This window comes from Corvus hawaiiensis, chromosome 2 (genome assembly GCF_020740725.1).
Source record: "Corvus hawaiiensis isolate bCorHaw1 chromosome 2, bCorHaw1.pri.cur, whole genome shotgun sequence".
In the NCBI taxonomy this organism is placed as follows: Eukaryota; Metazoa; Chordata; class Aves; order Passeriformes; family Corvidae; genus Corvus; species Corvus hawaiiensis.
In genome coordinates this window covers 118,832,780-118,854,632 of record NC_063214.1, presented here as the reverse complement: position 1 = coordinate 118,854,632, position 21,853 = coordinate 118,832,780, and the positions used below count along the sequence as shown (strand labels likewise).

General features: G+C 43.4%; 1 protein-coding gene across 4 annotated transcripts; it reads right to left on the bottom strand.

Annotated features, from left to right (window-relative positions):
- Positions 1 to 1,062: 1,062 nt before the first annotated feature.
- On the bottom strand, positions 1,063 to 20,628 carry ZBTB21 (zinc finger and BTB domain containing 21). 4 transcript variants are annotated; one of them, XM_048290473.1, is made up of 3 exons: positions 20,535 to 20,580; positions 12,041 to 12,095; positions 1,063 to 9,250 (listed from the first exon to the last, which is right to left on the bottom strand). In XM_048290473.1, the coding sequence occupies exon 3, from the start codon at positions 9,235 to 9,237 to the stop codon at positions 6,061 to 6,063; it is 3,177 nt and encodes a 1,058-aa protein (XP_048146430.1). In that variant the 5' UTR covers positions 9,238 to 9,250; positions 12,041 to 12,095; positions 20,535 to 20,580; the 3' UTR covers positions 1,063 to 6,060. The 4 variants fall into 4 exon arrangements, with proteins under 4 accessions (XP_048146430.1, XP_048146433.1, XP_048146440.1 ...); XM_048290476.1 differs by lacking the exon at positions 12,041 to 12,095 and having other exon boundaries at positions 20,535 to 20,628; XM_048290483.1 differs by lacking the exons at positions 12,041 to 12,095; positions 20,535 to 20,580 and adding an exon at positions 20,438 to 20,485.
- Positions 20,629 to 21,853: the final 1,225 nt, after the last annotated feature.

The window sequence follows — 21,853 nt, the reverse complement described above, 5'->3', positions numbered from 1 at the left end:
AGACTGTGAATGGGTCAGAAAGCAGCTCTCTGCCCTCCTTCTGCTTTTTCCACAGCTCCCCTAACTTGTGAGAGGCAGGGATAGCCCACAGAGGGACAGGCCAGGAGCCCTTTGTCCCTGTTTTCAAGGAGAGACCCAAATCCTCCCAAGCTCAGTGCCTTTTCAACCCCTGACCCAACCACTTGGCAGAGCTGGTCCTTCAGCTCTGCCCTGTGTTCTGCCTGAGCCATTGCCCGCTCCCTCTGACAGTCAGTGCACACACAGTGACAAGGGCTGGGGTAAAAAGTGCAGGTAAGTGCTCAGCACCTCCTCTGTGCAAACATTATCCTTCCCACTGACACCATTCCTTGACACCCAGGCAGTGATTTGCATGAAATTTGTGCGACATTAACACTCGAGACCTTGTCTCCTCTGTTAAATGTGAGTGAAACTGGTCAGTGGGTCCAACCACACTGGACAAGGCAAAAATGGCAAAGGACAGCAAATGTGGAGTCCAAGAAGTTGAGAAAACTGGCCTAAGTGTTCTCTAAGATAGATCACATCTAGTGTGAAGAGAGGAACTGAGTAAACCCCGTTCCCAAAAGATAAAAAGTTCATTTGCTGTGTTATGGGAATCCACACGCTACATTCCCACACAGGGGATTTTGAAGAGGGAAATTCATGCAGCAAAACTGCTTTGGATGAGAGTGCTGCAAAACACCAGAAACACTGCTGTATCTTTTCAAACATCTGGCTCAGTCCAGTTTGAGATGGAGACACTTCCTGCCACAAACTCCCCTTTTAATCACTGATTCCACATGAAGCAGGATTTGGGCTGTGCTCAAGTTTTTAAGAGGTTGTCTAGAGCAGTTGGTTTTCCTGTATTTTCCAGTAAAAGGTTCAGTGAGGCATTTACTAAAACAAACAAACCCCCATTCGTTTAGTAATGTACAAGTAGCACTTACATCCAACAAACAGAACAAAAGATGCTCTTTTACAAACACACTTCCCACCCCACAGACACAATGGTTTGTACAATAACACCACTCTCTGCCAAGAGATTCCAGCAGAAGACACGGTGACTCAAAAGAAACAAAGTGTAAGTTTATTGGACGTCAACATTTCTTAGTCAAGATCTAAGTAAAGAAAACACACAGTAGAAAAAGTTGTACAAAGCAGCAATGGATTTACATTACATTAAAGAAAAACTTGCCTTAAGCTATTAAGTCTCAGTCCTAAAAAAAGTAAAAACCCATCCTGGTGTATTGAACAGAGATAGAATGTATAAGGTATACAGGATTATAAACCCAGAATTGCTTGTCTTACCTCTATAATCCTTTAAAATGACAAGTGATTTTGTGTAACTAACCGGAAACTCTCTAGAAAATATATTGGATAATTCCAATTTCTAGTAGGAAACTATTCCCCTGTACCCAAGCACTTAAAGTGATCCCATTTTCCTGCTTTTTAAAAAGGGACACTGTCAAGAATAAGTCTTAAAAGACATACTTTCTGTGTATTTTGCACTTAACGCTGCAAAAGAGGGTTTGTTCTGCTTTTCTGTACATATTTGACATAAAGCTGCTGCTTCAATAGTGGGAAGCTTGTGTCTTTAGAGTGTACTACTGAGAGACTGGAAAAGGTAAAGGAGGATCGAGTCCTTTATTCTGAAATAGTGAGAGGAAAAGCAACAGGAAAAATCAGCTCAACCCACAGAATTCAGATACATTTTTCAAACATCCTTGCAACAACTGAGGCTGCCCATAATAGGACTTACATGTCCAAAAAAAGCTCAAGTGTTATGACTCAATTTGTTTTTAAATTCTTCAATATTATTTACTAATATGAAGTATTTCTAATGTAGGTATGTCCATTTTCTGTATCCAGCCTTTCTCTTGATAGTGTCCCTTTTTGTAGAGCAGTTACAGTACAGTTTTTCACAAGTCATTTTAAATAAACAAGAATCAATAACATTAAAAATACTATCAGGCTGTGTTCAGCAACAACAGAAAACGAGATTTTAACACTGATTCAATAACAGCAACACTAAAAAAACCCCAACCAAAACAAACAAAAAAAACCCCCTCCAACAAAAAACAACCCCCTAAGCTTGTTTTGATTTTTATCTAAATCTTCTGGTAGGAAAATGTAAACAATTGTATTGAACAGTATAGGCACATGCCAGATTACAGGCTCATGCCAGATATTTGCACCCTCACTGTTAGAGCCAAGAAATTAGGCATAGTCTGTCCTTATCCCATGGGAGGAACTCAGTTTAACACTGGAAGCTTGGAACAGAAACAGAGAACACGTAGAGCTTTGGAGCAAACCCGCATGTCCTACTTGGGGGAAAGCAAACAACATCAGGCAAAAAAACCTCCTGGATGTTCCTGCCTAAACAGGAAACACAGGCCAAGCCTCTGAGAGCTGTTTGGGGTCACAGATAAGGCAATATCTCATTTTTGAAACACCCCAGACAAACTCTGGGGTCAACCACTTCACCAGGTTATCTTCTCCATCACCTTTCACGGGGTGTTTCGCTCTCCCTTACAAAAAAACCCCAGAACTAGAGACAGTTTTGTGACTGGTTCATGTGTTTTGCTACCCTTGCTCACTTTCAAGGTTGATCATGGTCCCAATTCAGCAAAGAACTTGCACAGAACATTTTAAAAACATTAAGACTGATTTTAATGGACTTAAGATAGAGGCTTTTAGAGGCTTTGCCAACAGAGTGCCTGAAAGGAAAAAAAGTCCCAAACCAAAATACATTTCATGGCTCAACCCTGCTCCCCTGAAATGCAACACAAGTTTCCACTCCCACTGACAAGATAGTTCTCTGAGATTTATCTGACAGGTTATAAAAATAGCAAAAAAAGGACAGAATTATAGATTCTAATCTATATATTAAAACATCTGCACATTCCTGTCACAAATTTTAGAAAAAAAAAAGCAAAACACTTTTTATATTTAACAAGATCTCTAACTTTGTGTCACTTCAGTACACAGCTATAAAATTAAACAAAATATGATGAAGAGAGGCTTTTGTATCAATAAATTTGCCTTTTATTTTGGCTGTGGCCAAACTAGACACTCTTCAAAAACCTTTATTTATAAACAAGCAACTAACTTTTTTTTTCCCATAATTTAAATTTTAAGACATATATTAAAGTTATATAAGTGGAAGCATATTTATTCCGTATCCTCCAAAATAAACACTTCTATCAAGGGCTTTTAAAGATACTGTATAAAAGCTAATAGAAAACCAGAACTGCTATATAAACATCTCATATTTAAATTTTAGAGATCCTGAATTCCTTTACTAAACAACAGGAACCAAATGTAAAAAAAAAGAAAAAAAAAAAAAATCACACAGAACACGCTCAAAGTGGAAAACAAAACTTTAAAAACCCCCCAAAAACCAAAGCAACTGAAGAAAAACTTAGGAGGCTACTTAGACCAAAAATATTTTATGGATTCTTTATAATACCTAGTACACTAGGAAAAAGGTCAGGGTTTCTTCAAAGATGTTGCACAAAGTTTTGATTTAAAGTGTGTAGAATTTATCATCATATCACAGAGCAGAATCCCAGCTGGAAGGGAGATGGCTGTGACCCAGCTGAGCTGGTTGCCACCTTCCTTCAGAAAGCACACTGAATTTTAAAAGGCTACAGCTCAACTTTCAGGCTGTTGTGCAGAGGAATCACTGGGGAAAACTTAGGAACCATTCTACAAGAACACGTTCTTATTTTATACACACAAATTTCTTAAATATATATAAAGGGTACTTAGCAAGGCTTTATGTTTTTCTGATTTTTTAAAACCAGGTTTAAGTGCAATAACCATTTTATTCTGAAATTGTATCTGTTAAGAAAGAAATTTATAGTCTTATTAGGTGGAATAAAAAAAGTCAGTAACTGGAAATGTCACTATTAAGCAAGTACCTTGTTTTAACCGCAATGCCACTAAAGAGTTTAACTGATACTCAAGCAAATCAGCTTAATCATACTCAGCCAGAGTTTGCCTGAAAGAGGACAAAAAAGAACATGTTACTTTTAGAAGTGTCTAGCAGCAATTTTAGATTGTAATAAAAATGAAGCAGAAGAGGCTTGAAACTAACATTGCAACTTTTTTGGTAGCTGAAAAAAAGTCAGGGGTCCGTCCTGAGCTAATTCTTTCAAATTTCACCTACAGGAAAAATAATTAAAAATCTGTTGGGGAAAAAAATGGTAGCACACTTGGCTTTCACTGAGAAAAATCTGGTGTGTGCCTGAGGGTGCCCATCCTCAGAATCTTAAGAGTTACACTTGTGCTTGATTTTGCTGAATCTCAGCGTCAGCTTGGAATTCTAACTTCTGAGCTTGGGATACTGAATAAACAGTTACACACATGGTTACACAGAGAATTCAAGCCTCACTCTTGCTGCCCCTGAAATTGGCGACCAAACACGCGCTGGTTTCACTGGACACAGACTGGGCTCTGACTCAGCAGTGTGGAATTACATCCCCTTTCTCCCAACCCTGCAGGGGGAAAGTTGGTCAGGATCATAAACACTGTTTGCATCATTTTTGTTCACTCTAATCCACCATCCCTCCATTAAGTTTGAATTCTAGCAGAAAAATTTCTCACTGTAGGAGGCTGGTTCATCTCCTACTTCTGGGTAAATATTTCCTTGACTTACAGAAAAAATTGGACCCTTACCATAACTCCTGGTAAATATGTGTGATGCTACTTACACTAAATGCTCCAGTTGCCATTTGAGGTAAAATAATGGAACCACACAGAGTAGCTGCAGCCCATTATTACCACAATTTTCAACAAATTGGAAAATGCAACACAGCATCACATATGATAGAAAGCGGCAGAAAGAACTACTCTATATCCATTGTATCCATAAAATGCAGTGATTGTAGTGTGATTTTCTCCTCTGCTTTGAGCTGGATATGTACGCTTAATACAAATTTCAAATACATACTTCTTCATTTATACAGGTGTCTATATAAATATTTACATTTTTAGGTTTTGTTAAAACATATCTTTGTACTCATGGCCGAGCTTATTATTTGTGTTTAGAAACACAACTCCTCTTCTGTCCCTTAATGAGCTCTCTCTTGTTGATTTAATAGTTATACATTCCTTTGTAGTTAGAATTACAAACAGTTGTACAAATAGTGGAAACAAAACTATGAAACTTGTCTGACATCCATCCAACCTCAGTTCATGTTATAAACAGTACCATCTGCATTATCATGGCTGTTACACAACGACTCCAGCTACCCAAGTATCCATAGGAAATTAGTCTTTGGGACATTATATAAAGCAAAGTACCCCCTCTCTCAATTTTCCTTAGAAAGTTATAATTAAATGGCTGAAAGCAGGCTTGCTGCTACTTCTTATATAAAATCTTAGTAATAATATTGCTGACTTTAGATTCTGTTTTAATTTGCACAAGTTCCATACAACAACAAAACAATTCTATGTTCCCTTAAAATAGCAAACATTCGTATCCAATAACATCAGGATTACTCAAACTTGAGGTTTATTTGTTATTGCTAAAGGTTTCTAAGACCTAAGTCAATACAGCAAGACACTCCATCCACTTCCTCCCAAACTGCCAGCACATGGCAACCACTTACATGGAGCTTGTGTGTGTTGGTTTCTTTTTTAAAAACAAATTAATGACGTCAGTTACAGTATTTCACTACTATAAGCTCACAGTTAGAATCCAAATTGTTGTTTCTCTTTCGTTTAATATATAACTTTATATATAATACACACGCACACACCAACATCAAGGGATGAAGATCCATGCATACAATCCAGATGCAATTGTATTTCAAAGTCAGATGAAATAAAATAAAATTTATTCTGTTACTATTAGATCCCAGACCACAGTATTTTAAATTACTCTGCTTTCTACCTACTAATCAAGATAGTTTCCCCTAATCTCCAAATCCAAGCAGCATCACAAATTCCAGATTTTTCATCATCGTTTTGATCCTCTTAAATTTGTAGTCTATGTGGCAGACCTCTGAGATCCTGAACACAGCCCCCCAAACCAGCTCTGCAAGGGTTCTGTTAAAGCTAATTGTGTGTCTGTTCATGGCTCCAGAGACTGAAAGCTGTCTTGAAAGTCCTGTGGCAGAGTTTGCACATGTATTGTCTCTTGAAGGTGATTGCGGAGAGCGGCGGGGCGTGGTAGAAGAGCGTGTCCGACTCCTGCGGCACGAACAGCTTCTCAGTAGTACTGGAGCTTTCCGGCAAGCCTGTGGGGCTGTCGGGCTCCAAAGGCTGGATTTTAGGGAGTGGCGGGGGTGGGGGTAAGGGTGGGGGTGATGGGGAATTGGCTGGTGGACATATCTCGGGCTCCTTATTTGTGGACTCCTCTGCAGCCTGGGACATGTGAGACTGGAAGTGGCTCCAGAGCCGGAAATTCGTTCGGAAGGCCTTGTTGCACACGTGGCAAATAAACGGCTTCACGGAGCACAGGAGCTCCTGGTGACGCTCCAGCTGTTTGCGTAAGGTGAAAATCTTCCCACACTTTTCACAGGGCCACAAACTGGGATCTTTCTTGGAGACTACTTCCTTAGGTTCCCTGCTTGTTTCGGTGACCTCGTCCTCTATATCATCCGCAGGCTCTTCTTTGATCTGGATTTTAAACTGCTTGGAAACACTTAAGTCTTCAGGCAGGCATGAAGAGTCTTCAGAATCAAAATTGATTTGTTCTGACGAATCACTGAACACACCGTCCTCCTTTGCAGCAACAAAATTGTTCATTTTATTGGAGTCCGACTGCAGAGGCAGCCGTGACGAACTGGTGATTTCTCCATTGTGATCCATGAGAGGTAAAGAAAAGTTCTCTGATGGAGCCATTGTGTTCTGATTGTGAACTTCAACCTGATGACGCCAGATGCTGAAGGATGATTTGAAGGTGCGCATACACTCAAGGCAAGTCAGCTTCTTGTACTCACACTTGCTTTCATGCTCGTGCTTCAGCTCTGAAGAAGAAAACCTAAGGCTGCAGTAAGGACAGACGGTGGCATTTCTACAGAGTCGCTCGTGGTTTCCCTGTTCAATAAGTGAGGAGAGCTTGGCATTGCAGAGACGGCACTGATAAACCTCCTTGTTTTCCACCGGGTTTTCAATATGAATGTGATCTTTCTGCTTAGGAGCCTTATTCCCTCCAATGGGTTTCTCCCCTGGGTGCATTTTTATGTGCTGTTTGAACTGGGAGAGGAAACGATAAGCTTTCCCACAGTAGGTACAAATATAGGCTCCTTTGGTTCTCGACCTCAAATTCCTTTTGATGACTTGTTGTACTTGTGAAGCAGACTGGCCCGGAAAGCTCTGCTTGCCACGTCTTAGTTTCACAATCAGAGCTTTTTTGATTTCTCTCTCCCTCACTATATCGATCAGTTTTCTTTGGAATTTTTCATCCAAAAGGGCATGTGAACTGGAAGCTGGTGAGGGATTCTTCACGATTCCATGTTGTGTCTGGCAGTGCGTCCACACTTTGAAATTGGTGTGGAACCTCTTGTGGCATATGTCACAAGCATAGGGCTTCTCTGGATTGTGATACATGTTAACATGGCGATGAAGACCTGCTGTTGATCTGAAAATTTTAAGGCAGTGTTTACATTTAAATTTTTTATTTGGTCTTGCTTCTTCCATCTCGCTGTATTCATCTTTACTGACATCAGAATCAGGGAAATCAGCATCGAGGTGCGTGGGGCTCGAGCCTTCCTCAAAGTTCTCTTCTGAACCAGGAGAAGGCTGCTCATCTGCCTTCAGTTTCTTGAATGGTAGCCTCTGATCATCCTGGAATCTCCTTTTTGCTGGAAGTCTGCTTGGTTCCTTACGGTCATCCTCAGTTTTAAAAGCAAAGTCTTTGTTTGCTGATGCTGAAGCATCACCCACTGTAACTCTTATGATTTCAGCAGGATCTGAGAGGGGACTGCTGGGCTCAGTTTTTATCCGCACCTCTGAGAGAGGGGAAGCGACCTCCCGATCCGTTGACTGAGAGGCACTGAAAGACCTAAGGCGATGTGGGTGTATTACCTGTGGCTTTTCATCCAAGGCTGACTTCTCCGATGACTCTTTCGAGGATAACTTTTGGGATGCAACATTAAATGTCTTCTGGGAATCGTTACTTCCTGGTGACAGGGACGAGGATACCTGTGCAGGTTTTAGGTCAACAGAAGGTGAGTAAATAGGAACCTGGCTATCCATGGACAGTGACCTTCGAAGGAGACTTTTTACAAGGGGCCCACTTCTGTCGATACTTTGGTTTTCTGGGCCAGACCCACTAGATGGGATTACCAGCCCTAACTTGGAGTAGTAGAGCAAATTCCTGTCTTCCCCTTGACCATTTCCTTTTCCTGCCTCTCGCAACAAAAACGTGGATTCCACTGCCCCACGCAGAGATAAGACTGGTGGACGTGGTCTTTTCAATGACATCTCTGCAACTTTTCCTCTCAGAAGCTGAGCACTGCTTCCTGGCTCGCCACTTGCCATTTCTTTCTCTGCTAAAGACATCTGAGGCAGCGCCATGTTCCTTTTCACTAAAGCACCTCTGCTCTGATCCTCCACAGTTCCAGAAGTTTCATGAACCTTTGTATAGCTCACAGGGCCTTCTTTCAGCCACCTCCTTTCAGTCAGTGATAAGTTGTGAAGGGTTTCAGTTGGTTTTGTTACCTGTGGTCTGCTGCTAGCTTTGACAGCCACAGAGGGTGAAGGTTTAGGAGTATGGCTTAAGTCATGTTTTGTTTGATTTACGCTTTTCACTTGTGCTTCGATTCTGTTCTGACAGACAATAACACTTCTCTTCTGAGAACTACTTTCATCTTCATCTTGATAGAGTATTTTTTTAATAGGACAAGAAGGAAAAGGAGCTTGAGGACTCTTGGAAACAATGTTTGTAAGAAAAGATATTCCAAGACTGTAACCCAGTTCTTGCACAGCTGCGAGACTGCCTTTCTCAATGAACAAGGATGAAGAATAAATGTAGTTCAACACATTATCAAAAGCATCTGGCTCACAAAAGTCGAGCTGAAACACTGACTGAGACTCATTCTCCTTATTTGTGAACAGAGTCTGGAAGTATTCACTGCTGGCAGCCAGCACGTTCTTATGAGCTCGGAATTTCTGGTCTCCTACGATCAGCACAACGTCACACAGCTGTCCCTTGAGACGCTCCTCGTTCAGGGTGCTTAGGAGGGAAATGGCATGTGCTGGATTTATGTAATGCAAGAGCCCCTCCATGATTCTGATGGCCCTGAAAAAGAACAGCAACAACAAAGTTGTAGGTTGCCTTATGTAAACTGGTAGAGACAAAGTAAACACACCTCCTGTAGTTTGTAAACTGGCTAAACCACCATCAAACAGTGATTATAGGAACAGCTTGTGTGGAGGAAAGGTCTGGGAATGAAAATACCACTGTTAGCTCCAACAAAAGCACAGCCATGGGAAGAACCAGCTCATCTGCCCACTTTCAAATATCCTTTTAATTGGCGATCATACACCAAGAATATTACACCCAGCTAACTGAGGGATGGATGGACAGATGGATGAGCTGTGTTCTCTTCCTGTAATACACCTCTCCACAGGGAGGAACAGTTCAATCATTTCACTCTTGATCATCTCTTTTTCTGCTTCAGCTTTATGAAGATCTATCTTGACAACTGGATTGATAAACTCTTGGATCAGGTATCTAAAGCTTAGGTAGAGGTACTCACCTTTCTGAGGCTCAGCAACCCTGACAGTCTCCTACTGACTAGACAAATTAAGAGGGTTTTGTTGTCACTTTTAATAGGATGATGGAAAAGGAATTAATACTGGGAAGGGAGAAGGAAACAGGATTATTGTCTGTAATCTAAATTCATCATATTTACTTACACTTAGTAAGTGCTCTTAATATCTACTTCTAACTGTGTGTGTCACTTAAAACTGCACTGGCAGGATCTGGTTTCTGGGAAATATCACAGTTTTCACTGAAGTATCCCTGCATTGCTTTGCTCAGGATAAAAAGCAATCAGAGAACTGAAGTCCCCATTTCATTCATTAGCAGAAGAGCACTTTATGGCCACAACCCATATATCTGAGGAACAGTTACCCTTGGCTGCATCCAAGAGTACAATAAACACAAATTAAGCTGCAGTGCAGAAATCTACGTGATCCGTATGCTTCAAAACACAGCCCACTCCATTACTGCAAGATGTCTTGATAACTCAATACACTGCTCCTGATGAGAGCTTAACAAAAGAAGAGAACCAGGTTTTAAGTTAGTTTAAACAAAGAACTTCTGTGGCAGGAGTTGCAATTTATATATCTGTGCACCAGAACACACACACAGAAATCAACAATATTCAATTTTCTTATTTTTTTCATGGACACTCTCTACACTACCTCCATGGTGGTCATAAAACAAGTCAATGATGTGTTAAAAGCAATTCTCTTATTTTTACAGCTGATTTGAGAAACTACTTTTTAGTTTCATTTGTACATGATGTATGCAACTACAACAAAAAGGTTTCACTGTTCATCAGCTTACAAGCAAAACTGTAAAGTTTATCAAAATAAAAAAACAACACCGAGAAGCTATAACCGCATGGTTAATAAATGAGGATGGCAAACCTTAGAACTAGTGGATATAAATAAGTGATCAAAGTCTAAACTGGTATTATTGAGAAATGACTTAAAGGATGCTGCATGCAATGTCTCAGGGCACTGATCATACTAAGGACTGAGCTACCACTTCTACACCTAAAAATACCAAATGAGTTAATGGTGTCATGGCAATAGCTCAAGCAGAATGCTGTTTCCTCACCAGATCAGTCTTTACTGAGTATTTCAGTGCCTTGCACTGTCATTTCATAAACACTAATTTATCCTTAATTCACCTTACATAGTTATAATGCATAATTCCCCCACACCTCCATCTATAAAAAGCAGTACAGTCAATCTTAATTTAAGAAAGCAATCTGGTTTGTTTTGCTTTCTATGTTTTGCTTAAAAATGCTGGGAGGATGGAGGTGGGGGTGTGAGAATGGTGGTTCATTACCCTCCTCCTTTGTGGATGCCACTGCAATTTCAAGTGGCAGAGTTTGACTGGCCCTAATCCAGTTTCATGGTCTGAGCACCCATTAACACTTACAGAGTTGTAAGTGCTCCAGGAGGGCATCTTTCCCTTTCCCTTCACCTGTATGAAAGCGAGTTTGCAAACTCAAGTGATTCATCTGGGATGCAAATTGCAGAAGGTACACGGAGGTAACAGATCAACAGAGCTTAGGAAACTTTAACTGTGGTATAGAGACACCCAATAGAAGCTGCTGCATAACCCACACTTCAAGGACACAGTGGAAATAGAGTGTATTAGTCAAATGTTTTGAAATATTTTAAGACCTTTCATTTTAATCTGCTTTTCCCAGGCCTTGTGTTTTTAAGACTCGCAGAATAAACACCATGTAATTACGAGGTGTCCCTCTGCCCGTGTAACACAGCAGTGCAGTATAAGCAGTAGGGACTGGTGTAAAATCTGCAGGACTAAAGCAGAATCCAACAGTCACCATCCTTCTGGCCACAGTTTCCTTGTTCATTCCTACAACACCTTCAATTCATCACATTAAACACAACAGACATAAACATCCCTCCCGCTCATGCTCAGAGCACAGTGAAGGAGGCTCCAGAGCAATATAACTCTGTCACTTTAACAGTAACCAAGGATGTAAGGTACACAATTGGCAAAGGACCAAATTAATCCTTCAAAGGCAGCTTTAATCCTGGTATTTCCTAATTCAAGTGCTTGACTTTCAGTTTAATAGCCTTTAGACACAACAGGCAGAAATTAAGCAAACAATACCAAGAAATACACCTGAACTGTTTTGCAGAACCATTTAAAGACATTTACCCAGATCACGTGAAAGCCTGAAATACTTAGAAGTAGAAAAAAAAAATCAACCCAAAGAATACCTGAGTCCAAGTGCAATATGTTAAAATTTCACTACATAAACACTTTTCAGTGACAAAGTTGATCCAAGTCATCTCTGCTCTCATGTGTTCATCTTACCTGCACACTGCAGGTCACTCCTCCTTCAGCTGTGCCAGTACAAATATTTGCAGGCCTGTAGCAGAACAGACAATAAATAAACCCCCAACATTATTTCTTTTCGAATGCGGGTCAGTTTTTATAGTAAACCACATCCAGAACTATTGCATTGGCATAACTGAAGAGGCAGCAATAGGAACAGCCATAGGAGGACAAGAACTCCGTCCCCAAAGCCAGTCCTTGGCTGCCTGTGCTTAGCCCCACACAGAAGCTTCCCTGGCACAGTGTGTACATACACAACTCTGGCAGTCTCCTGTAATACCAGATTTGGTTCCAGGTGTTTGAGTACTCCTCAGCTGAAGATTGTTTTGTGATTAGCTACCTAAGATCTCTCCTGCAGATAATCTACTTCTAGTCTCTCTAACCTTTTTTTCCAGCCACCTTCACTACTGACTGGAAACAAAGTTCTTTCTTCTTTTCTTCTATGATGTTCAGGTGACATCACGGAAACAGCAGGAGACAGACCATCAGAAAACCTCCCATTGCCTGTATGCAGGTGCCTCATGCTACAGCAGCTGCTGGTCCTCACAAGAACAGTGACATTTAGACTCCAGACCCAGGAAGGGCCAATGCAGAAGGAACCTTCAGGAGGCCAAGAAGAGGTTTTAGTGTCAGCCTTCACAGAATCACAGGATGGGTCAGCTGGTCCCACCTCCCTGCTCAAGAAGGGTCACCCCAGAGCACACAGCACAGGAATGTATCCAGATGGCTCTGGAATATCTCCAGTGAGGGAGACTCCACACCCTCTCTGGACAATCTGTTCAGTGCTCGGTCACTGCACAGGACAGAAGCTCTTCCTCATGTTCAGGTGAAACTTCCTGGGCATCAGTTCCTGCCCATTCCTCTTGTCCTGTTTCTGGGCACCATGGAGCAGAGTCTGGTCCCTCCTCTTGGCACCCCCCCTTTAGACATTTATATACATTAATGAGGTCCCCGCCCAGTCATCTCTTCTCCAGGTTGAACAGGCCCAGCTCCCCCAGCCTTTCCTCATAAGAGAGATTCTCCAGTCCTCTAATTCCCTCCTTCAACAGCCCTCCACTGATCTCAGAACACTAGATTTCAAAAGCCTAAGTACCATATTTGGTACAAGATTGTCTTTCCTTTATATTTTGAATAAGGATAGAAAAAGATGCCTCCACTATTTCAAAATTACTTTTGTAATAAAAAAGAAATCTCAGGAAAGCTCCTCACCCGGAAAGGGTGAAAAAGCTTAATCTTAGGCCCAACAGTTTTTTGATCTTCAACAGCAACCCCTCTTTGAAGTGGGGTTTCCTTTCCTCTGTTCCTTACTCTCACATCTCCTCCTCCCAGCCCTGTGGTACTCTCCTCTTCCTTTCACCAACTCTGCTGCTCATTTGATCTCCCAGTGCGTTGATTCAACTCCTTAAAATTAAGCAGGAAACAAACAAACAAAATCATTCCAGCTTTTTAGATCTGTTTGCTATTTTCTAGGATAGGGAGCTTAATCAGCTCACTGAGAGGTCAAATGAGCACCAGGGTTCCAGCAAGAGAAGCTATGCACCTGCACATTCTTTGTCAGGAAGTTGTTCCATCAGCTTCCTCCATCTGAAATTTCACCTTTAGAAACAATGGAGCCACACACTTTACAGCTGAAGCTTTACAGATAGAATCAGGCAGATATTTATGTGTGGTTTCAGTGTAACAGCTACACCCTTAAACACACAAGCAACTAAGAGATGTTGATGTTGCCATCTGACTTCCATGATAAGGAAATTGCTGTCAGCTAAAGCTCCATTAACAGCATGCTGGGGGTGGCAGTGGGAAAGATGATGTTCTGAAACCCTCAATGAGATGGAATATTGCAGCAAGGAGGTGCCAGGGCTGTGAGAAAGTGCTTCTGTGAGAAGCAGAGAATACGAGGATGGAGAAGGAAATATACAGAGGAGACAGAGACGGAACAGGGGTTTAAACAGGGAAAACACACAAGAAGCGTGGCAGGGACAAACCCACTAAAGAAAGCAAAGAAATGTGGATTATAAAACTCAGCCAAAAATTGCAAGTGAGTTCCTGGGGCATCCTCTGGAAAATACAGGAATGTTGCATTCGAGTGCTTTCCTGAGGATCTGATGGCTCTGACAATTCTGGTGCTGTTTCAGACACAAGAAGGGTAAAAAGTCCTCTTACTTGTCAGAAGTCCAGATGAAAAAGGAACCTACACTGTTTAAGTTTCTACTCAAGGACCCTTTGCTGGATTTTATTATTTGACAACAGTTTATAAAATGTCTCTTCTCCCATCAACCACCTTTGCAATACAGATACTCTCCCGCAGTACATACAGATTTACACATCCCCCTATATACTCCCAAAACCTGTAGGTAAAAGCTGCAAACCCACATAGAAACATTGCTTGCATTTCTATAATCTTTTTCTATCTAAATACTTAAATAATCCCTTGCTGCAAGTTCGGGGATTCTGTCTTGCTGGATTTAATTAAGTGAGATTTCACTGCTATTGCTGTTTTCCACTGCAGACAACACTGTGAACTTTCTCCATGAAGACAAATGTTTCTCATTTCCAATAGGTCAGCAGCACAGAGAGACTCACTGGTATGAAGACAGGCATCGAATCAGATAAATAACATGCTTGCTAGTGTGTGAAATTGGTGGACTAATTTCTACCTATTTATCCTCCACACATAGAAAAGCAGAAATTTAGGTAGAGGAAAAGAAGAAATTTTATACTCATAGGATCACAGAATGATTTGAGAAGGGATCTTAAGGATCATCCAGTTCTAACCCCCCTGCCATGGGTAGGGACACCTCCCACTAGACCAGGTTGCTCAGAGCCCCACCCAGTCTGGCCTTGAACACTTCCAGAGGTGGGGCAACCTGTGCCAGGGCCTCACCACCCTCACAGTAAAGAATTTTTTTTCTAATATCTAATCTAAACCTACTCTCAGTTTGAATATTCTGCAGTCTATTTTGCCCTACACCATAGACAAATAATTATCAGTTACCTGACACAGACATGAAATTCACTTAGAAATTAATGGCTACTTTTCACATTCAGATCATACGCTCAGTTTCATGTTCTGACACTTAAAAACAGCTCCCCCTGACGTGCAGCAAACTACAGAATGTCAGAGTACAAAGCTCCTCCTGTCATTCCCGTTCTTGTTTACTACCCAGCAGCAGCTCAGGGTGCAATTTCATCTTACTCTCAGAGCAGTCTAACGAGGGATTGCTCCTGCAAGGAGCAGCCTGTGTCTCCTCCCCCTCTGAGGAAGGGCTGCCTTGTGTCAGAGCAGCGAGCAGATCCAGCTACAGGGATCTGTAGATATACAGATGGAAGGGATAGGGCAGGGAAGCGCTGGCTGGGAGCTCTCCCAGTTCTTCCTGGAACACTCAGTGAAGATTAAATCACATCAAACACAATTTGATAAAATATTTGTCCTGGCCTCCATGCTTCAACTAAAAGGTGTGTAACTCAGCCTCCAAATTGCTGTAAACTAAATCAAAATATTAAAAAGTTTTAAAAACACCTTTCCCTAAGGAGTTCTTCAGCTTTCATTCCCTTGGGCTTTGTGATGTTGCAAATAAACTCTCTGATGGGACAAGTCTGAAAGGCTTGACAGCCATCTAATTTAAACACCTACAGAAATCTCATCCCCAGAAATATTTCCTATCTTTTTTTTTTTTTTGGTAGATGTGTGAAATTTGAAGAATTGTAGACCAAATGTGCACACTTGTATCTTTCTGCAGGTTGACTTTATTGTTTTATTTGAAATGCTGTGATATACTTACCAAGTGGAATAATATTCAGTCATCTGCTTTACTAGATGAGACACATTAACTGGCCTAATTCACAATAAAAACTTGTCTACATACAGCTTTTAATTTTGCTGGTATAGTCAAAATGACAAACCCTAATTGTGGTTGTATTTCTATTACTATAATGGGGCTTTTTACAGGCACAGTGTATTTTGGGTAGGAAGAGAAGCCATTTATACCCATGTAAGATCTTTTCTATCAACAGAACAGTATTTACACTAAGGTTTCTTTAAGAAAATGGGACATGAGGGGGAAAAGTCCTACATTTAATCTGAAAAATGCAGAACTAATATAAAAGCTGAGCATAAAAATTTGCCGAGTGGGAAAGTTATGATGCAGGGAATGCAGGTATCTTCCTCTCACTGAAGGGATCCAAAGAAAATGTCATTCAGCCATCACTGACTGGCCAAGATACTGGGAAGATAATACAGGAAAAGGGAAAGACAACATCAATTTTACCTCAGTATTACCTTAAGAGATTTACAAGCTCATTAATAACATGTGGAAGATTTTCAGTTTACTCCAACTCCATAAGCAATTGAAGTAGGCTATGTCTTACATAGCTAAAAAAAATTAATTAAAAAATCCAGCTCCATGAACAAGAGCACTGTATTTTCTTTACTCTTCAAGAGTATTTATGAGAATGAAGATGGTCATATTTTTACTGAAAATTGGCCCTTAACCTCAACAGCTGAAGGACTGTACTCATTATGTCCTGGTACAAAATAAATTCCTTTTGGTTATGGCAGATTGAGTGTGGCAGTGATTAGATATCACTGTAATTCTGCTGCTTTTCCATCCATGGCTCTTAACTTACAATAAAAGGGGCTTTGTGGGGCTTATTTACTGTACCAAGTACACTCTTTTTTAGAAGTGCTCCAAAGATACTCACAAATGTGTCCAGACCAGACTGTGAGGGGGCAGAGGGGACACTTACTGTGCCCTGTGTCAGAACTGTCCCTGCACTAACCACAACTTGTCAGAGAGATTGATGAGAATGAACTACAACCTAAATGTTAGTGGCACTGTTCAATACTGAGGCAGGATAAACCTTGGTTAAGATTAATGCTCCAAGACAAAAAAGGGAAAAATTTCTTCCTTTCCCAAAGAATGCAATTTAATTGTATACAAAATACTGTTGATGGAAAAGTTTTGCAGCATTTAAAAAAAAATTATTTGGTCAAAGGATTTTTCATGTCTTTTCGTCACAGACTGCATGGAAAGAATTTGCACAAGAAAGATGTGTTTCGCTACATCTCAGAGGGAAAACCCCCCAACAATCAGGACTAGGGGATTTTAAAACTTGTATTTGTGGGCAGCAAGACTGATGAACTGATGGTGGTAGAGATGGAAGGAGCTTAGGAAGATTGAAGACTTGCTCAGCACTTTCTTTCCTTGTTCATAAAATATGCTTGAACTGTTCCAGAACAGCAAAATACATAAAGTAGTCAATAAGAAAAGACAACAGATTTCTTTTTATTTCACTGCTGATTGAAAGAAAATATAAGAGAACTGATGCCTTTAATATTATCAGTAAGGGGGAAAAATAGAAATATTACAGTACAAAGACTAATATTAAACTACAACAAGTACTTGGAAAGGAAACCCCCTCTGCACGCACCTATTTTAAAGCAGGGCATACTGCAGTCCTTCCACTTGCACCAAATGCCTTTGCTGCTTCTAAAGACTTTTCTTGCTTTCTGAGGATCTCAGATCATTACATGTGACAAATTTCAAAATGAAGGAGGCTGGGTTGCTCAAAAGTTTAATGAGAGCTGAAATTGTTGCAACTGCAGCATGTGACTCAGAGCATAGCCGCTCCCAGTGCAGAACGAACCATGTGCTGATTGCAGCCCAACTTCCTCTCCCCTCTGAGTCCACACTTGGTCACACACTGAAGTTATCACTATCTAGCAGATAAAGCGAACTTCAAAACCCTGAAAGCTACAGAGGGAAATTACTTGGGTTTTAGCAGTAACTGCTTCACAGCTCCTGAAGTTCAAAACAAAACAACTTCAATACAGTACGAAAGCTCAAGGCTTTCTGCAAACCTGTCCTTTTAAACCCAAATGTTGACCTGTCCCTAACTGATTTTAAGGAAAGTGTGATCAGCCATCACTACAAAGCTGATCAGGGCACTTAATTCTCTGCATGCAAGTATTCTCTAGCACCACACACACCCCCCTACCTCCCCGAGCTCAGAATACCTAATTTGTTAGTAATGTCCAGCTTCTAGTGATCAAGAGGGCTCTCAGTGTGAGATGGATGTGGCAGAGTTATCACCCTGGCACTTGGAACCTACGCAGCAGGAACAGGAGGCACAAATGTTCACATTTATCACTAAATGTACAGCACAAAAAGGACTTTGAGAACTTCTTAAAAGCTGCTGCCTGTTTTATATTCAGTAAGAGTAATAATATGTGCTAAAGGATAAGCTACCTTGAACATGAAAGCAGAATCAGGGGAGCTCGTAAGTGGTGAAATCCCCAAGGAACCCTAGTCTGGCTCTGTAGCTGAAACCTCCAGAGGTTCTAATTTGTGACATCTCCCTGCAAGTCCCTAATGAGATCATGTAAATGACAGTTCTTGAGATGATCACACTGCAGTCAGGGTTGGTGGACTTTCCACAGGTAAACAAAATATTCTTAAGAAATTACAACTCTACAGCATGTGGGTGAAACACAGGTCTGAGAGAAAGGGATGCCAGATCCCCTTCCACCCAAGAGATGGCCACATAACTTGGGGTTTTTTGCAAACAAGGTTTATAAAAAGTTGCTTAAATTTGCTCAAAACTTCCCCTCAAGAGGATCAGCATAACACGGGTGGAAAATTTTAGTCACAGCACTTTTTCAGTTAGAGCAAAGTCAGAACAGAACACTAAAACACATAAAGCAGTACTAGATTTACCTGTAGTGTGTATTTACTACTCCTGATTTAATATCAAAAGACTTCCTGCACAAAAACACATTTAAAAAGTCTATTTTCATATTAATTTATCTAAGGATAAAATATTAATTTATCTACAAGATATTCAGTGTATTCACAAAAAGCTCTGGGACTGTGTAATTCATCACAATCTCTTCTTGTATGTACAGCCTACCTACCTCTCTTACTTCCATTGGGAGACCAACTACAAAAAAAAGGAAGAGCTACTAAAGCAATTACTATTTAATTATTAAGACGAGCTTACTCAGCACACACACATTCCACAATTATTTCCTGTCTAGCAGTAACTCCTTTAAGTTTTTCTGCTGTTTATTTACACGAGCGTCATCCAATCTGAACATACCATCAGCCTGGGCTTTAGGGAGGATTGTAACAAAGTTTTCTCTCTGACAGCTGTGACCAGGTAAAACACCTTCCACAACTTTCTGCAAGGGCACAGCCCAGCGCTGAGGATCTCCCCACCTGGCTGTGAAATGTGCTTCATCCTGCAGATGAATAATCCAGCCCAAGAGTGCTCGGACCAGCAAAGCCACGCTTTGTTTACAGAACCACAGGATGGGTCAGGCTGGAAGGGACCACAAGGGGTCAGCTGATCCAACCTCCCTGCTCAAGCATGATCATCCCAGAGCACACGGCACAGGATTGTGTCCAGATGGTTCTGGAGTATCTCCAGTGAGGGAGACTCCATACCCTCTCTAGACAATCTGTCCAGTGTTCGTCGCTGCACAGGAAAGTTCTTATGTTCAGGTGAAGTTTCTGTGCATCAGGTTCTGCCCATTGCTGGGTATCAGCGAGCAGAGCCCGGTCCATCCTCTGACACCTCCCCTTTCCGTACTGACAGACACTGATGAGGTTTGGTACCTGCCTGCACTTACACGCGGGGACCTCGCTGGGGGGAGATGAAACGCGCTCTCCCTTCCAGACACACCGGGGAGGAGCCGTGTCACCGAGGCACGGCCCTCCCGGAGCCTCTCTCGTGTTTTACAGTTCGGATCGGAGCGGGGGGAAGAGCCAGGAGCCGCCGGCGGAGGGGGACGCGCCGGACCGCCGGTCCCTCACACCCACGAGCGGCCCGTCCTTCTCACCACCGGTCCCTGATCTCCCTCACACCACCGGTCCACAGTGCCCCTCATACCACCGGTCCCTCACGCCCTGGGCCGGCCGGACCCTCGCGGCCCTCACGCCCGTTGCAGCGGGTAACGGGCTCCAGAGGCGCCGCAGCCGAGGCAAGCCGGAGGACGGCGCGCCGCGTCCCGCTCCCCCTCCTCCGCTCCGCTCCCGACCCGCCTCTCCCCCTTCCTCTCCCCGCCTTCCATCCATCCTTCCTTCCATCCCCGCCGGCCCCGCTCATGCGCCCTGATCGCTTCCCCCGCGCCTCCCCCTGGGGGCTCGGGCCCAGGCGGGGCGGGCGATGTGGCGGCGGTCGCGGGCACCTCCCGCCCGCTCCGGGCGCCTGCGCCGAGCCCCGCCAGGGAAGGAGGGGGGGGGGGGGGGAAGAGTTTCGTAACCGGCGCATGCGCGCGGGAACCGCATCCCCGCTCGGTGGAGGAAGGGGGGGGGGGGGAAGGAGGAAAGAGAAAAAAAAAAAAAGAGAGAGAGAAAAAAAAAAAAAAAAAACCACCTCAGAGTTACGTCAGGAAAAGACGGATTTGTGCGCGGGGAGACCCGCGCGGCGCGGGCAGCCCCCGAGACGGGCGCGACACGCGGGCGCTACTCACGCTGTCCGTCGCCCCCCCCTGCTCGCCCCCCTCGGCGCCTCCGCTCAGGGCTCAGCCCGCGCTGCCGCCGCCGCCGCCGTGATTCCATCCATCTTGAATTTGACGTCATCCCACAACCGAGGGATGAGGTCATCGCGGGGAGCGCTCGTCACGTGCGCGGCGCCGCGATTGGCCGGGCCGGGGGGGAGCGGGGGGCGAGGGGGCGGCGCGGCGGGGGGGGACGGCGGGGGAGCGGCGGTGGGAACGGGAACGGGGATCCCCCCGACCGCCCGCCCGCCTGCCTTCCACCGAGGGCAGCACCGCCCGGAGCGCCCCGGCAGCCGCCCTCAGCCCGCCCCGCCACAGGGAAACTGAGGCAGCGGCCGCGCGTGTGGGGGGTGGCCCGGCGCGAGGGGGACACGCGGAGGGACAGGTCCCTGTCGTTGTGTCCCTGCCGGTGGCGGCGGCACTGGGGTTTGGGAGGTGCCGCTGTGGTAACCCGCACCCCCGGCCTGTGTGCTGCGGGTGTGTGAGGGAACCCGCGGGCAGCGTTAGTCTGCGCTTCGCCGAAATTTGTAGTTGTTTAATCGTGAGTTTTTATTGCGGTGCTTATTATTGCTAATTTTCATGTGGTGTTTTTTTTAAGTGTAGGGGTAAGGCCCAGTGTGGTCTGTGAAGAAGCACCATGCCTACTGCCACCCACTGTGTGCCTCACAAAGCCACCCCTCAAGCCCTCACAAGCCATCTCTGTCCCCCTCAAAAACCACCCCTGTCCCCATCAAAAGCCGCCGATTCCCCCAAGCCACCCACTATCCCATTCACAAGCTAGCCATTGAAACCCTCCCAAGCCACCCCTGTCCCCTTCAAAAACCAACCCCACCCCTCAAAGGCCACCCACTGTCCCTCAAAAGCCACTCACTGTTCCCTTCACAAGACACCCCCGACCCCTCAAAAGCCACTCCTGTCCCCCTCAAAAGCCACCACCATTCCCCTCACATGCCACCCACTGCCCCTCACAAGACACCCTCTGATCCCTCAAAAGCCACCCACCATCCCCCCTCCCAAGCCAGCCCACTGCCCTGCATTGCCATCAGGGACACACCACGCCCAGATCCCCGTGGGCTTTGGCTCAAGCCTTTTGTAACTGCTCTACTCACTCGTCTCGATGTGATTTGAAAAAATTATAATGGCCATTATCATTGCTTTAGGCTGGCTTCTCATCGTGATTATCCGCTTTGAATTAAATACCTGAATAGGGCTTTATGTGTCAAAATGCAAGTATTAATATAGAAATTAGAATTACAAGTTTTCTCTTGTTTTTGTCGAGAGCTAATCCGGTG

Coding starts and splice junctions, on each gene's coding strand:
- ZBTB21 (XM_048290476.1), bottom strand. CDS start 9,237: ATGGAGGGGCTCTTGCATTACATAAATCCAGCACATGCCATTTCCCTC.